Raw genomic sequence first — 18,718 nt, 5'->3', positions numbered from 1 at the left:
TTGTTATATTGTTACACCACAGCGGTGCTGAACTGCTAAGTTAAACAATATACATATACATACATGCATGCATACACATATACATACATAAATACATACATACATACATACATACAAACATACATACATACATACATACATACAAACATACATACAACATATACATATACATATACATATACATATACATATACATATACATATACATATACATATACATATACATATACATATACATATACATATACATATACATATACATATACATATACATATACATATACATATACATATACATATACATATACATATACATATACATATACATATACATATACATATACATATACATATACATATACATATACATATACATATACATATACATATACATATACATATACATATACATATACATATACATATACATATACATATACATATACATATACATATACATATACATATACATATACATATACATATACATATACATATACATATACATATACATATACATATACATATACATATACATATACATATACATATACATATACATATACATATACATATACATATACATATACATATACATATACATATACATATACATATACATATACATATACATATACATATACATATACATATACATATACATATACATATACATATACATATACATATACATATACATAGTCTATTGAATATCTTTCCAGCATCTTGCCAAGTGAGGTGTGAGTAATACACACGGTTCAGTGGCATCACCTGGCAATTTCAGAATTATCATCATCCCGACTAGAATTGTTCCAGGTATTGTCCATTCAGTCCCCGTTTGTCAGTGAGAATACTGTAATCTCCAACTATTTAACCTACTTAATAACTAGCTGGGAAGCAGGTATCCTAGTTATTCGTAAACACCCACAGTCTTTAGTAACTTCTAGCAACTCTTATGCGGGATTAACTGAGATGACCCTCTTCCAGTATCACACATTTTCTGTTCAGTTCTCTACGGAGAAGATAAGGAAATTCATTCGCAAAATGACTGCAGAGCAGCTGCTGCTAAGCACATCTTTCCAAAATTGGGTCGATTCTGAGCCGACCTGGTGATAACTAGCCGTCGATTCAGGCTGTTTGTTGATGTCTTTAGCCTCCAGTTCCACTTGAAAGTGGTTCGTATTTTAATTGACCTCAGTCCTGCTGTTCTTGTCAGCAGGCTGGATCAGCAGTGATCGATCCTCAATAAGCAAAGCTATGGCCACTAACTATCGACTGAGAACGGTCAGATATCGACCGGCTTTTCTGAACTGTCCAGGCAGAACAGTGGTAGGCGAAAATCAATAACCGTTACAAGGGCCTTGAAGGGAAGTGAACAGAACTCAGCAACATCAGTTTGGTTGCACGAGTGGTGTTTCGCTTCACAGGACACATTATCCTACGCAATCCAGACTCCATCATGACCAGATGGTGTTTATTTTCTCTCCTAATTATGCGAGAACTTCTGACATTAGTAGCAGTCCCAGCAGTTGCACACCTCACCATTCCGTCACAGACATCCGACGTTTTTGGTCTTCCAAACACCCTTTCATCCGGCTTGTTATCGTCGCAGACAAAAGGAATAATTCCCTCCCAGTGGGACACACAGAACCTGTTTTCTACTCTTCCTACGGTGGTATCTGACAATCCAGTAACTTCAGTCACAACACTACCTGGAAATTTAGCAACAAATGTAGGCTTGGGTGATGGATTAGTGCAGACCCCCATTCTCGATACCACAGCTCGGAGTTCAGGCTTGCTTCAACCAAACTTGTTGACTAACTTACCTTCAATTTCAACACTACCATCCACAACTACTTTGGACACCACGCTACCTGCTGTGTCAAATATTCTGACACATCCCAGAATGACTGACCTGGTCACACCGAATAACCTTGCTATCGGAACTTTAGATACCCCTGTGTCAACCCTTCCGGTGATAAACCCCCTCGGAACTGCTGTCCGTTCTGGAGCTATTGAAACGCCAGGCTCAATACAAACAGATTCAGTGATAAGCCCTAAAATAACGGTCAACACAGTAAGAACGATCAATTTACCAAATGTTGTTGACAGCTCGACTGTTCCTTTATGGCGACCACGTCCGCGAGTTCTGATTTACGTTGTACCCAAAGTTAAGTACATTCCACATAAAAAGATGAAAAAATTCGTTCTTAGGAAGAAACGTCTTCTCCACAAGTATGCCGAGGATCCTACGGACGACCTATATGATGGGATGCGGAGAACGTATTATGATCCCTACATCGGTTGGCCAGATGACTTTGGTGGTCCTTACGGCATTCCACCACGGCCTCCTAGATGGAAGGGTTTTGGAATGAGACGCCACAGACTCCACGGAAGGCATGGACCTGTATTCCCCAGAGAGGTATTTTGAATTTTCGTGTATCATTATTGTTTTTCTTTATATACACTGTTATTCTTTGGAGTTCTGATGCTACGTTCATCGTTAGCCAAATCATAAAACTCGAACGACTTTTTGTGTCTAACTTTACCCCAGTAAACAGCAACTGGATGAAAAAAGGAATTCTGCCTTCTAGTTTGCGAAATCAAGCGAATTCCGAGGGAGGGACTCTTTAGAATGCTTATCTGTTTTTTATGCTATATACGGTATGAAATCAATTAAATGACTTGAGGCAACTAAGTCACCCTGTTAGCATACGCTGGATAGACCGGTGGCTTTGTTTCACTCCTGACCGCGTCACTTTAACCTGGCATATATACCAATGGTCGACTGAAAAGAAATGATATCAAGCAATGTCCAATTTTCGAGAATCGTTTGTCGTTCTATGAGCTGAAAAACAGTGTGAAAGTCCTACGTTTTACTGGGTAAGTGAAAATACCTACCGAATGATTTGATTGAAGTTATTCGAGAGATTAAGGCTGGTTTGTCCTAGCCACTCACCGCCGGATAGCACTCGCATTAGCCGATCTAACTGGCAGCGAAATTACCTGGAAAATGGAGTTCACACAATTTTTTTAATACGTTTAGCAGTTGGACTAATAAATTTCTCCTGGTAATAGGGCCTCACCGGTTTCAGATACAGAACGAGGCATCTCAATATTCGGTGTGAACTCATTTTCATCACTCTGAAGTACGAGCTGGGGCTTTTTTTAAGCTTCAGCTTTGTGTGGTGGAGAATTCTGTCTTGTCACAGCTTAAGAGATGGACGGGTTAGTGATACTACCAAGCAGAAAGTTATTGAAGTGAATGATACACAAACGGACTACTGCTAACATGGTACGAATTTTGCTGGCATTAAGCCAACCGTAGTTGGCTTAGTGGGATCACATCTACTAGTGCCAGAAAGAGATGGTGGTGAGGCAGCGCGGGAGACTGATGTATCCCCTTCTCTGTATAGGCTTCGATCGCCAACAGGAAAGAAGCGGACACCTAGAGTGTGCACCATGCTGCTTATTTGCTCATTTCAAGCGATGACTCCAGTAGTGGTCTTTCAAAATAAACGAGGTTGCAAAACGCCAGATAACGCAAACACAGATACCTAATAAATGGGTTACATTGATTACGGTTTTTCACGAGTCATCTGTCCTGAACAGCCGATAAGATGCACTGGCGGATTCCTGCTGGCTTACAGCTGCGTACAGACCCACGATTATTGACTAAGCACTGGTTGCGAACTGTATTCATCCTTTCCCCCGATGATGTCCAATGACTAGCCAATTTACCAACCTATTCACTGACGTCACTAGAGTGCAGTCATTTACTTGAAATCAAACAGCGTGTTTCAGCTGATGCGGCCAAACACGGTGAGTTGATTTTGTGGCAAATAATCAAGCGCGCCCGATCGACGAAGCAGAAAATCGATGCCCTCTGGATTGAATATCTTTTGGTCAAGGTTGCCGAGGCCAAGTTATGTGTATCCACAGGCACAGTTTGACGGGTATGTTCGAATGGGTTAAATATGCACAAGCAGATCGACTAATTTGATTGATTTTTTGAATAACAGGTTTGATGCAAGTATGCGGTGCAGCGCGAAATATATTTACGTTAGCACTGATGTAAAATGATTGTAGCCCGAGTGAGGTGTCAGGACGACGATGAATTGAAGGCTTCAGTAGGTACTAAAGCTGGGTCTTTGAAACGGAAATCTAATGATATTGTCAATCTCGCGAACTGGGTCCAGTGAGTGAATTCGGACAACACGCTTCCACATGCATTGTAAGGCGGGCTAGGGTTAGGTTATTGGCTCCAACGGATACAGCACTACCCTTGACAAATAGATAGACACTGGACAAGAAAAAAGACAGACAGTGGATGAAGGTGGCACAGTGAACATTCCTCCACTAGATCCATGAATTATGAGATTTACTAACAGCTGTTTCTGAACGTACAAACTAGACTTTTATCAATCATCAGAAACAACCTCTGCAAAATTCAATATTCGTGACCTTGTGTGGCGTGATAGGATGGTGAAAGCTGACTTGACGGAAACAGTGTGACATGTGATCGATCAACCGATCACATTGGGGACATTGGGCCAGCAGCGAGTGCTAGCTTAGGATGATGGAGGATGATGGAGCATGTTCTCTCAGTCCTATAACTTTAAAGTTCTCAACAGTTATTTGTGAATTGGTATTTAGATTGGGGTTTACGGAGTAATAATCACAGACTTGCCAATGCCACCCTTTGTCGAACAACATCCTCACACACATAACAAAGGTGCTGAATACACATCAGTATTCGCTGCCTTGGCCAGTGGGGTTGCAGGCTGGTCCAATGCGTTGATTGCCTCCACTCGTGGTTCACTGTCTGGCCAGATGCTGACGTCCATCGGTTTCGTGTGACTCCCAGTTTCACTATGACCAGCTGGTAAAGTTTTGTTCTCGCCGTTTTACTTCTTATGTACGGGACCTCAGGGTAGAATTACCTTCCTCGGGACAGAAATATGGAAATTCAACAAGTAAACGTAAAAGTGCATTTGATGCAACACAGTTTGAAAAAAGCTAGCTCAGTTGAAAGAACTCCAACTTAGTAGCATAGACGATTTGACTTACTCTAAGAGCAAGGTTATTCGCGCCACTCACAAACTCTCATCAACCCCAGTGAATGGACGTTATCCTTAACATGAAGGTTCACATGGATAAAATGCCTATAATTTGGAGTGATAGCCGGGAGTTTGTTACACTTTCAAAAGAGTAGTCTCTCTCGCATGTGAAGGAACGCATATGCAGTTAATTGCGCTTGCTTATTCAGCGCAGTTGGAGTGCTGAACAGAAGCATAAGCTTTTGAAGCCAATTGGTAGCTCTACATCTAAACCTTACAGATCCTTTTGAACGGATGCACTCAACTGCGCACTAACGATGTCTCCTCGACTGGGGATGGGACATTTGCCAACCAATCGCTAAGCTCAGCAAACAGATCAACTACCATCTGATCAACCAACACCATTCAGTCTTGTTTTCTCCATGGCGATTTCACTACAGTAAAAACTGACCCTGTGACCGGTTGATCTGATAAATTTAAGTGCTCGGATACGCGATAATGACAGCATCAAAGAATGCCTAAAATTGGGACGCACGGACATCAGGAATGTGTGTGCATGATTAATGTACAGTTCCTTTCCACCGGCGTTCCTGTGTATAAAAATACAACCGTTTATGTTGCCTGATGAGTAATGTAGAACAGCCCACTCACTGTATAGACAGGTCGACAGAATAGCAATGAGCACTTCCATAAACCAGGCCCAGTTCCTTCAAATGCTTTCCTGTCTGTGAACAGTCATCCATCACAAATGATCCGAGATGCTACTCCTCAAGCAAGTTCGTACAAATATACTTCTCTTCGACACTTTGAATGTGTGGACCGGATTGCAACGATCATGAGCTGGAACCAGTAACGAAGGTACTTGAAGAGAATGGATACTGCTTGGGGTTCACAAATAGACGAGTTGAGAGCACGGCAGTCGAACGTAGGATAGTGGTCGAGGAGCCTCTCTTCTTGATTTTTTTACAGAAGAAAACCCAGTGGCCAAACAATGTGGCAGAATCACGAGTAGTCAGTCGCAACCGACTATTAGCATTACCTCCTATCAGGAGGTAAAAACCCATTGATGTAGGTTAACTTCAGCTCACGATTGAGTTATAAGAAAGCCATATTTTAGGAAATGACTGGTGTCTCACCTCTGCAGAGGGAACTTGCTCCAATATGGGCCTAATACTGCACTTCAGACCCTAACCTAGCGCTCCTCCAACGTGATCGGTCGACCGACATCTGTTGTTCACATGTCACTCTGTTGTCTTCAAGTGAGCCTTCATCATCCTACCGCGCCACACAGAGTCACGAATGTTGAATTTTGCGGAGGCGGTTGCCGATGAGAAACTAAAGTCTAGTTTGTCACTCAGAAACAGCTGTTGTTGGAGGTCATAGTTCATGGATCTAGAGGAGGACCGTTCACTGTGCCCCCCTGTCCAATATCTGTCACATCTCCCGAAGTAGAGCTGTTATAAACACGCCTCCATTGTTGTTGGTTTTGCAATGGGGAACCAATGCAAACTGTTTTTATTTGCCAGTGTAGTTCTTCTATCGGTTTTAAGTTTGAACCGGTTAATTACTAGGCTGATCCGAGCAATCATTAAAGTAGTAAGGCCCTAATGGGTCAGAAATCATTAAAAAGGACATTTCACATCTGAACCCACCATCAAATAGAACCACCACAGTTTAACTTGGTTTATCTCACATTAAACAGGCACTTCCATAGAGGAGACTACTCACGAGGTCGCTGAAAACCCCTCGGCAGCCCACGACCGGTTTCGCCCTTCTTGGGGCTTGTCAGGTAAGCGCAGTCCCGAGTTTCCGTGAACCTTATGATCTACTTGAAGAGTTTTCAGCAACCTTGTGAGTAGTTTCCTTTGTGAAAATATACTGCGATATCTCGAATATCGTGCCAACTGAAACATGAGGCGGCCTGTGCGCAGCACATTCAGTTGTGGAATACACTAAACGAGCAATTTATTGAGTCTCTCCTGAAAACCAAATTGATTCGCAAATGAGGTACTTCCATGTTAGAGCAGTGTTCAAATGGTCAGAGCCTTGTTGCTATATTTCGCTTTCATTTCTTGGTTTGTTCAGAGTCTTCGTTGCTGAATTTCTCCACCTCACCTACTTGTTATTGGATTGCAACACGTTGTCCAGCATCAAGAGACCTCCGAACGTCCACAACCTTACTAGAGGAAAAATTTTACTCACAGTAGAAGTTCCTTCTATGCGCTTGTCCAAATGTGCAAAAGAAACAAATCTGAACAATTAACATCTTACCAGTTATCCAGGGTAGAGCAAGGGAGAGCAAAGTAGAAGCATGAAAACTCTTGGGGATAGTTCACCGATTGGTGTATCTCAACTTAAGGGATGTAAGCGCCTGACCAAGTTTACCATTGATACGTTCTGTTCGATAAGTAAAAAACATAGCAAAGCCCTACTTGGTCTACAGTACAACCTTTGACTGAGTGGCCGGTCCGAGTGGTGTACTGGCTTTACCTCTGAGGCGACGAAGCACCTGTCTCTCGGTTATTGTGGCAACGTACTGAGCCGCGGTGTCATCCGGTTCAGCGTATGAGCTCCGTGCAACTTCCGCCTCAGCCGGTAGAAAGTGTTCTTTACTCGGTGTTATCAAAGCATGCATTCATAGCGGAGTGCACTTAGCTCCTAGATCACCCATCGGTTGCAGTGTGGTCCAAGTGCGACATGAAAACCTTATTTCGATAAGGAAAGAAGCGCATTCTTCACCTTGCACCATTGGTACGCGCCATAAAAGAGAGAAGATTTTCTCAAGATGCATCAGGTGACTAGGTTTATCAGCTTGGATATCTGTTTCACCAACTCCTAGAAAGCGCTTGTGGATAACTGAATTTGTCAGTAACGCTGTTCGCCAGTTTCAGGCAACAAATTTTCGATCTCCTTGATACATGATTAGAGGAATTAGACATAGAGAATGTGTAACTACGCTACCTTAAGTTGTTTAAGATCCCCTCTTCATGATGAAACATTCAACAATAAAAATTATGCACAGGGGTCGTTCTCCCTATAAAAATTGCTCACGGTAACAAGAGACCTGAACAGAAAACAGTACCACTAGTTGCAGCCCCAAATGTGGTGACCTTTTGGAACAAGAAACATGTTTAAACCTAACCACCAATCTTTGTATTAATCTGGAGTGAGAATTCGGTCCAGATATGATCCACTTGCTCACTGACGACTGCTTTGCCAATCCACCTCTTACACCAGAGCTGGTTGTTTTGTGAGTCTTGTAATTTTCATCTCCGACCTCAACAGAACCTGCCATGTCTTAAGACGCAACACATAATCGATCACAGCACCATCACAACATTGCGATGGCTAGCGCCTACAACTGTTATCGAACTTGAAGATGTGCGAACACATGATCATGGTTAGCAAGAAATAATCAAATCCGACAGCTCAAACCTTTACTCACTACCTGGTGATTCGGTGAAGTAGGTCATTTGGAACGCATGATGCCGGATCGTACTGCAAGACGCCCACTGTATGTACAGCTGAAGAATGGCCTACAAGGCCGAGAAACACGAAGGTGACGATATGGAAGCAGACTTCATATGACTTCATGACTGTAGGTCATGAGGCAGTCTGGGGCTGGAAAGGGACAACTAGCTGAAAGCTAAATATGCCCAGGAGACGCAGAACGCCTTAATGTCTGAACCGAAACTATCTGTTTGTAAGCGACAAAAGGAATGTCAGTAAACTAAGGAGCTGATCAGCCCGTGGAAGCATCTACATGAGCGAAACCGGACTTGGGTGATTCCATATATCGAACGTTGTATCAGTCGCGAAGGATCAACGAGCAAGTTGAGGTTGTTTCGCTCTACTTCCTCACAATTGGAACTATGCTTTTACAGTGCCTTTATGGCCTGTTTAGCCAGGACAATCGACTAAATTGTTCTAGAGAGTTCCATTGAATAGAACTACATCATAGTGTGTCTCAGACAGTATGTGCTGAAACGTACAGGAATTCACGATTTACACCAGTAACCCATTATCAAACGCTGTGTCGGTGCTCACTGTACTGATATTGAGCGTAGGTCTTTCGATAGCTGTCAACAGCCGTCTTCGGTTTTTCCGCCGATCACGCTCCGTCGGATTCACATGCTCACCCCCAGTGGTACATACATCCCAGCACAAACCACTTACGTTATCATGACTATATTCCTGTCGCCCAACCACTTTTGACAGACAAATCCCTATCGAATACCAATCAGTTATATAAAAGTTTAACCAACTGACAAACTCTTTCAAATTTCAGAGAGACACAAGGTGAGTGTAACTCCTGAAGTAAGCTTTTGCACTCTGAAGGTGCAAAACTCATACCAGAACAATGAACCACTTTTAACGTTCTGTGCAAGATTGCTTGAGCGGATTGACGATCACCGTCCGCATAGTCCAACATTCCTTCTCTTTCACTAAATTTGATTTTGACACCAAACTTATCGGTCATTAGCAGTGCGCATTCCATGATTATGTTGATGACAGAACTGAATGAAAAGACACAGGGATCAGTCTTGACGAAAGTGTAGGGGTAAAATTCTGGACAGTGTGAGTAAACAAGACGAAGCATATTCACAAGTCCTGTGGGTATTTCACGTAGGGAGCTTGCTCAGTCAGTAGGGTTGCAAGCCACTCGTAAGCCGTATACGTGCCGCTGAGCTTGGCGTAAAGTAAACCGGTGGTCAATGCGTTTTCTTCAAGGAGGAAATCTTACTTCTGTAATGCACTGCTCATAAGGTTGCTGGAAACTTCTCGACAGCCCACGATTGGTTTTGCTTTTCTTGGGATTCACCAGGTAGGCGCAGTCAACCTAATGTTCTATCTGAAAACATCAAAACTGAGAGATTCAGCCGGGTTCCAGGTGAGTCGATCGAAAAATCAAATCAGTTTGCAAATGAGTGTATTTCGCTGAAATCTTACTTCTTTTGTTCGAATTTGTCTTTCGTGCACTGCGGATAGACTTTACAGAATTATTGAAACCAATAGCAGTGTTATGTCCCCCACTGGTTCCAGCAGCTTTTCCGGACATATTTTTTAATAAAGTTACGAAGACTGCTTAACAAAACAAAGCGAGAACCTTACGTTTGTCGAGTGCAGTCCAGTTTCCACATGAGGTCAAACATCTGGGTGGGGGTGAGAACACAAGTATCTATCACTGTATTTAATAACGCCAGGAGAAGACTATCTAACCCGGTGGCCTGACGAAAATTCAAGACAGAAAAGCACAAGCTCAAGGAAATTCGGAATTGCAGAAGACACCTCGAATTAGATATGTCGGATGAAAGATAGAGATATGGTAACAGATGGCCAGTTAGATTGCTGTTGGAGGTACTACGGTCAACAATCCAGACACTGGTTTTTACTATGCATCAGATTTTCGACGATACCTTTAACACGTCAACAGGATATCTTATGAATTTTGTCTTGCTTTTCATTAAGGCGTCCTTTGGTATGCGTCCTTTGGTGTACTAACCTCCACTTGATGAACTCCCTGGTCTGACTACGACTCCCTATCTGCACATAGAGTCTGCTAGATCAAAGTGGAAGCGGTGAGCGGTTTGAACAAACCATATACAAGACTAAACATACTTTTAAGAATACGTCGTATTGAAAAACGGGCGTCTACAACTCTTCGGGTGCATATGGCCAAGAGGCGCACACTACAGTGAATCCGAACGGTCTTGAGTGCACCAACCATGTCAGCAAGCTCTGTTGTGGACAGTTACCGTGCAAGCAAACGGAAATAAACCCTCCATTGGATCACTGGTTAAGCGATAGTCATAAAGGTTTTGAGCACTGGAATCGGCTGACCAGGGAAGCCTCTCTCACGCGCGATAGACATAGAAGTAGCATGAGCAAGTTTATCTGATAGATTGTTTGCTTTGTGCACATGGGGTGTCTGGTGCATGATAGACGCCCGCCGAATAGGCACCGACCCTCTTTTTGGACATCCGTAGAGTGCTCTAGTGCCTCGTGCGGTGTGAAACCCTCACTTACTTCTTTTGTTCGAATTTGTCTTTCGTGCACTGCGGATAGACTTTACAGAATTATTGAAACCAATAGCAGTGTTATGTCCCCCACTGGTTCCAGCAGCTTTTCCGGACATATTTTTTAATAAAGTTACGAAGACTGCTTAACAAAACAAAGCGAGAACCTTACGTTTGTCGAGTGCAGTCCAGTTTCCACATGAGGTCAAACATCTGGGTGGGGGTGAGAACACAAGTATCTATCACTGTATTTAATAACGCCAGGAGAAGACTATCTAACCCGGTGGCCTGACGAAAATTCAAGACAGAAAAGCACAAGCTCAAGGAAATTCGGAATTGCAGAAGACACCTCGAATTAGATATGTCGGATGAAAGATAGAGATATGGTAACAGATGGCCAGTTAGATTGCTGTTGGAGGTACTACGGTCAACAATCCAGACACTGGTTTTTACTATGCATCAGATTTTCGACGATACCTTTAACACGTCAACAGGATATCTTATGAATTTTGTCTTGCTTTTCATTAAGGCGTCCTTTGGTATGCGTCCTTTGGTGTACTAACCTCCACTTGATGAACTCCCTGGTCTGACTACGACTCCCTATCTGCTAGATCAAAGTGGAAGCGGTGAGCGGTTTGAACAAACCATATACAAGACTAAACATACTTTTAAGAATACGTCGTATTGAAAAACGGGCGTCTACAACTCTTCGGGTGCATATGGCCAAGAGGCGCACACTACAGTGAATCCGAACGGTCTTGAGTGCACCAACCATGTCAGCAAGCTCTGTTGTGGACAGTTACCGTGCAAGCAAACGGAAATAAACCCTCCATTGGATCACTGGTTAAGCGATAGTCATAAAGGTTTTGAGCACTGGAATCGGCTGACCAGGGAAGCCTCTCTCACGCGCGATAGACATAGAAGTAGCATGAGCAAGTTTATCTGATAGATTGTTTGCTTTGTGCACATGGGGTGTCTGGTGCATGATAGACGCCCGCCGAATAGGCACCGACCCTCTTTTTGGACATCCGTAGAGTGCTCTAGTGCCTCGTGCGGTGTGAAACCCTCATCGTTTGGTTTCATTTAGGTTCACGAGACACTCTCCATAAGAAAGACATCCCTGATTGCAACAGAGGATACGTTGCTTGTTGGTCTCCTTGCCCCATTAGCTTCACAAAAGAACTGCTCCGGAGTTTGAATCCAGCTGTAGTGAAGCCCCTCAGCTGAAACAACCTCAAGAATTTCAGGTACTCCGCTGAGGCGCGTAAGGGGCGTTATAACTAAAGCCTGTGTATATTTTGGTCTTCTTGTACACGATTCGTTAGTCCGGGCCAAGTGTCTGCTATAGCAAGTGTTAAGCCAATTAAAGATAACTTCCTTTGAATGCATCTTATCTAGTTGATTGGTAATTCCGTCTTCGATGATCCCTTAGCCAGCGGTTAAATTTTTGTTATTCCTAGTGTTGCAAGGGCGGGAACCTCTCTTGGAATAGGATCATTTTGTTCAGCATCAGCGTTTCTGTTATTTATCTTCTAGTATCCTAACCTATGATATCGATTTAAAGATGCTCTATAAAATTTTATACCTGCTTTGCAATTCAAACCACCAACTTGTATCCAAGTAAGTAATATGCCATGAAAAGACGTACACGGCACAGGAACATACTGGTTAGATAATTTTATAATCCTACTAGGGAAAGCACTAGATTCTCTCATTGGGTTAAATCCACACACCGGACGATTTTCCTTAAGAGCGGACTGGATGCAGAAACGCTGGGACTGGAGGCGGTGTGGGGTCAAGAACTTGTTTCATTTTTGCAGCGGGTGAGCATAACGTGCAGGTTTGTAGCAGATGCATGAATTTCCGCAACAAATCTGTATCAACAGCTCTGTAACAGTTGTGTAGACACGGATGATGCCACGCCGCCGTTCGGTCACTGGTCTGAACATTGAGTCCCCAGTGTTGGAGGACAGTTGTCCCCGACCTAGATGGCGATATTCCATTTGGTCTAGGTGACCGGTTGACCGTTCTGTCCGCGAGACAGATTATCATATCACGGCTATTGCTGGAACAACGAGCGTTGTTCGCTATTTGGCAAAGATTTGCAGTCACGCCCACCAGGTGAATGCGCACGCAGGACTAAAACTTTTTATTCACCAGTGAGTCCCGTAAATTCATTTATCCTGCCATCGAGTTGTCAGTCAGACCTCGACAAGTCTAAGGAAGCCCAGGCGAGTGTATCCTGTGAGGCAGCAACGATTAAATCATTCTTTCCAACTTCGCAGTAGACTGAGAACGATAATTTGAAATCAGATCTTGCAACCGACTTACGAGATGATGGCCATTTCGTCTGAATTCGAAAAGGTGAACGCCTCCTAGACCAATTTTGAGACCCCTCGCCCCACTGTGCTGCTACTGTGGTATGCATGCCATGGAAGTACCAGAGCGCAGTGACCCTCCGAAAGGTACGAATTCATGAGAGTTCACGCGGATGGGAAACAAAAAAGCATGGTAAGCAGGGTTTCGCAGTACTATTACTTACATAATAATCAAACAAAATAACAGGTGCTTTATACTACACTACCTTGATGTGTTAGTCTGGCATGCGTGATGCCATAACCCGGCAGGCTCTGCCGGTGAGAAATTCATCTCGCGAGGTCAGGATTGGTGAACAGGGTCCGGAGAGTGCTGCGAGTAGTTTGTAACCATCTCACTATTCCACTAATGTCAGTTAACAGCCACAGGAATTCATTTCTCACTCAATTCTCTTGCTGCCCAATTCTCTCAGAAGTGATGGCGAATGCAGCTGGTGACGGTAACGACGGTACTTATTATACTTAAACCAAGATCACCACGTCCTAGGATAGTATCAGGTTAGCTTTGTTGTCAGTTTATATCTTCCAGGTCCATAGAACGCATCGATGCACGAACACAATGTAAACAGGAAGATGCAAAAGAACTTTCCGGTCATGAATGTTGTTCCTTCATTAAATTCGAGTCCGATTGCGAGGATTATGGCGGAGAACGTGTCAAGTTAACCGGCGTTCAATTATAAACAGAAGTACGAAGAAGTGCTTTCGCAGTCAGTTGTTTACGCCTCCATGGTGCTTACGTTTGTACCTGCACGGTCACATTGAAACTCAAAAAGCATGGTCGTCAGTCTGTTGATTGATATCTGCATATTGAACCAGTGCACTTGTGTTCAGGTAAGCAGCTTTTGGTTGCTGGTCGTTCGTGCTTTTGGTTCATCGCAGCGGTCACCTTTTTATAGTCAGTTCCAACATGCAGCATTCATATGACCAGCGAAAACCTCTCAGCCAGGTGTGCACAAGCAATCGTTGATTAGGCAAAAAACAAGAAAAATAGGTTTTTCGTTTGTTGAGGTGCTTTAATTCGTCTTTGGAAATCCACTACCCTGTATGAGAAAAACTGCGGAATAGACTTGATATGTGACAATGTTCTTTTCCTGCACGACAAGCTGCACCGATTGGATTATCCTGTTTGTAGTCTGCAAGGTAGCTGATAGGCCTTGAGCAGGCTTGCGTTCATGGCTGTGCGTGTTTGTGATAACAGCAACTTGAATGTTCTGTCGTTTACATTTGTGTGGCTGCGCACTTTTATTGAGAAATACGCTGATGTAGTACAAGCAGATATCACCTGCCAGTGCAACAGAGGTGGTTAGAACCTGTAACATATGGTGGTTACTGAGTACAGTGGTGTTTGACGCCGGTCATTACCAATTCTTTTCCGCTCTTTCTTGTCTTCAGGTGTGAATCCTGGATGCAGATTCAATGCCTCCGCTTCTGTGTTACAAGTGGTGTTGATAAACCTACATTTTTGAACCACACCGGCTCGAGAAATCATGCCTGTTTGAGCGTAATGGTGACCAAGATATCAAGGGGTTGCCTTGAAGATAAAATTTTGTAGGTATCCAAAAGGTGACATGATTCTCCAGTGTGATTGGCGTGCACCTGGAAGAACAGCCCACATCATGCTTGCAAATGCGTGATACTACTAGTACAAAGTTGACCGTCCCACAATGTTCTTCATCTGCCCCTGCTGTCAGTAGGTACGTAGGTACTGAGCAACAAACCGCAACCAAGTTCATGGACCGGTCGGTCGATATACAGCTTCTAGGCTGAAAGGGGTAGCCTCTATCAATTTATTAACAAAGCATATATTTACACATCTAGGACTTTTTCCGACACAAACATTTCACCGGTTGAGGTCACGGATTCACGGATTGATACACAGGATCGAGGCTTTTGTCCAAGTTTCCCTGGTCGGGAAAAAAGGTCAGATTAGAATGGTAGGAATCGCTCAAGCGAAGTTGCCTTCAAAATACTTGAGCGCAGTTCAAATAGCCTGTGGTGTTTTGTACCCTTATTTTGATTCCATTATAACACTACACATTTTAACAATTGCACAAACGTAATTTGTTTGAATACGAAAACTGAACAAGCACGCATTCAAACAATTTCACGCAATATGAAACGTAGTCACGTGATTCGGCTTTCTCTTCTGATTTCGCTTGCGTTTACGGTGGTCATTCGCGAGTTTCATGTGCTAACTCTGGTATCAAAACATTTCAGACTTCAGAATTTATTACATGTGAGAACTGTTCAGAAGAAATCTCCGGGGCAACCATGATTGGATTATTATTTATTTCCTGGGCCAACGATGAACTATTTCAGATAAACACTTCTTAGTGAATTTGTTTCATCTGATCTCTTTATTATTGCATACTCAATCTAGCGTCATTATTTCTATTTCTTTGCACACGCCTGGCAAAGTAGCTTTCTAGGTAGCTGGACCACTACAAGCCCAAACGTACTGTTTAGTTTCCTCGAGTGTGTTACCCGTTAAAAGCAAGTTGGTTTCCCTTTTTTCTCATTCCAACGTGCACCAATGCAGCGTTTTGCTACCAATATCTGGCTATTTTCGACCAATCGAAAGGAAATCAGAACAAGGAGGCTGATCGCCATCTGGCGAATGAACATGATCTCTTCGAAGCTATAAAATTTCCAAACCACCCCTTAGTGAAGGTGTGTGTCTAGTGCAGCTTTCCACAAATTCTTTGCGTGAACGATCCTTTTGAGAAAGCTTTTTTCGTGGTCAACAGGCCACAGTTGCTCTACCTCTTGTTTGTCACTAGAAAATGTGCTCAACCAAAAGGCTTCTCCTGTTTTCCCGAATTTCGCTTGGTTTGGCGGCTCACCCGCTTTGTTTGTGGTACATCCACTCATATCAAAAAGCAGCAGGAGTCTTCTTCTGCCCACTGCGGGCACAAATGACACATAGTTCTTCCTCCTGTATTCATTTAACGTCTTCTCAAATAACTCGATCGATGAAATACCGGTTGCCACCAATTCCTCAACAGGCATATATTTCTTCAAACACACCGCGTCGAAATCTGCTCAGTTTTCACAAAATGGAATTTTAATTCTCAAAAATCACAAAGTTTTCAAGGTTATCACTTCATAGTGAAGCACGTCTATTCCTAATGAACTGTTCTGCAAACTACATGCGTTGGTGATTTGTTTACGTGAGCGAATTATCAAGGTCATCAATCACCACCGTCTGTGAAAATGGTGCCTAATGTAATAAGGTATCGCTGATTGCGGTAAAACGCAAAGTGCATACAATGGATGAAAGCTACAGGTAGCCCTGCAGCTGAAATGATTCAGTGAGCTTCCTAAAATCCTTATTGTGCTCGTGAACACAAAATATACCGTAGTGCCACTTCGGTAAATAATTTTTGTCATTTATACCTGCTTGACTAGACGGATACCTAATTATATGTTCTCAAACCTCAAAAAATGCCATTTCGAGTTATCGTTACATTAGATACATTTGTTATTTTTGAATAACTCACTGGAAGTACGTAAGGCTTGCAGATGTTGATCAGCTGTGCATGTATGATACGTTTGGTGGCAAACTGCGGCAGAGTTCCACATTTTAGCTGGCAAAATATGCCAGGATGATCATATCACCGGCGGCTAGCTGAAAAAACCTAGCTGACGCATACTACTAACGTGCGGCAAAGGGGTCTACGATACCTAATCAACTGGCGGACGAACGCCCACCCACCTCTACCGGAAAAATAGAAGGTCCAAATAAAAATGTTGAACTTCGCTGGTCGTTTTGGTCAGCAAATGTGTCGTGCCTGGAGGCGAATAGATTTCTTGGTGTACAGTGTTCGTTTAGCCATTGACATCCTTAAATAAGAAGAAGGAGTAAGCCAGATTACCGAAATATCACTGAGACGAGCGGTTGACAAACTGGGAGAAATATTTATCCCAGAAGAAACACCTCTGCAGTGAGAACCTTATATAGGCTAATCTGCACAACAGTATCTTCGACGGCTGACTTGCATTGCGTGACTTCTTGCAGCTTGGTGCCTACCAGCTATTGGGCGACAAGAAATACGAGACTTACAAAAAATGCTTGTGGTCTCATTAACAGATGAACAAACTGATGCTGATGAGCCCTGCATGTCAATCGAAAGCATCGTCGCCCCTTGGCCGGCGCTCTACGGCGTTAGGCTTAGCATTAGGACATTAACTCAGCTGTCGCTTAGCCCGCCCCTTTGAGCCGAAATTACGGACACATACAGACTTCTGACACACGCTGGGTTCGGAATACGTGTTTGGTCCAGGTCACCATCATAATACGCTGTATTCGTGAACCTATTAGCAAGCACATGTTAGCGTTTTTGGACGGACCGGGAGCTAGGCACTAAAAACAAACTAATTACCTGAGGGCTAACTTTTCAAATAAACCACAAGAGTACCATGACAGTGCAGCCTTCGTCGTAAGTACCTTAAAGTGAGAGAACACGCCAACGTAACGCTTCGACGGGCAATCTGCAGAACGCAGCCGTGGTCCTCCGGGATTTCCCGTCAGTTTCAGTGGTATGGAGTGTGTATCCCATTCTTCGCATGAGCCACTCTCTGAGCCGCGACTTTCTGCACTGCAAGCTCTGGTGTGTCTAAGTGGTGTATCTGTTTTTCGGGCTGGTACTTTGCGTCCTCCAGACGGTTCTTTTTCACCTAACCGAAATGAACCATCCCGTGTTGTGAGTGCATAGCCCGTTTGCAGTGATGCACAACCAGTGAGCTGTAAAGTAAGAGACGACTCGTGAGTCTGTGATGTGAAGCAGTTGCACATCTTGTCGGAATGTGTGCTATTATTATGATGAAAAACCCACTGCACGGCATTCTCCAGGCTGGCCACACGGTGGCACAGCTTGTATCTAAGAGCCAGATATTGGTTGTGCTGGAGAAAACGCTCAACTCGGTTTATCGCGTGTTCCATCAATATTTACAACATCCGAAAAGCCTAAAAATGGTGCCATCTGGAGAGGCATATGCGGATATAGTGACCCTCCCCTGACTGCAGCACAAACATCCATCCGGCCTCCCGAAGTTTTGTCAGACCAAAAGCATATTATCCGCCACAGAAAAAACCCAACTATGGGTTAATTACTCGGTAGAAGTGTTCGGCACCTCCAGTGGTAGTTGTGTGCGTCGTTACTGGTAAGGGCCAAGCCGAATTTATCGGCCACAAACTGCCGCACATCAGATGATGGCGCCCCATAGTTCAGCAGGGTCCTGTAGGTNTGTAGGTACCAACTTCCAT

The 18,718-nt window shown here is 43.4% G+C and overlaps 2 protein-coding genes across 2 annotated transcripts; both read left to right on the top strand.

Moving 5' to 3' along the window:
* Positions 1 to 1,396: 1,396 nt before the first annotated feature.
* T265_00413 (hypothetical protein) lies at positions 1,397 to 2,431 on the top strand (the record flags this gene model as incomplete). Its single annotated transcript, XM_009164186.1, has 1 exon — positions 1,397 to 2,431. The coding sequence occupies one exon, from the start codon at positions 1,460 to 1,462 to the stop codon at positions 2,429 to 2,431; it is 972 nt and encodes a 323-aa protein (XP_009162450.1).
* Positions 2,432 to 4,079: 1,648 nt separating this feature from the next.
* Positions 4,080 to 14,132, top strand: T265_00412 (hypothetical protein; the record flags this gene model as incomplete). The annotated part of the gene is made up of 3 exons (XM_009164185.1): positions 4,080 to 4,198; positions 12,614 to 12,697; positions 13,982 to 14,132. 3 exons carry the CDS (start codon positions 4,080 to 4,082, stop codon positions 14,130 to 14,132), a joined length of 354 nt encoding a protein of 117 aa, XP_009162449.1.
* Between the last annotated feature and the right edge of the window lie 4,586 nt (positions 14,133 to 18,718).

This window comes from Opisthorchis viverrini, assembly GCF_000715545.1.
Source record: "Opisthorchis viverrini unplaced genomic scaffold opera_v5_4, whole genome shotgun sequence".
Lineage (NCBI taxonomy): Eukaryota > Metazoa > Platyhelminthes > Trematoda > Opisthorchiida > Opisthorchiidae > Opisthorchis > Opisthorchis viverrini.
The sequence above is the reverse complement of the archived record's forward strand: the minus strand, read 5'-3'. Positions and strand labels throughout refer to the sequence as shown.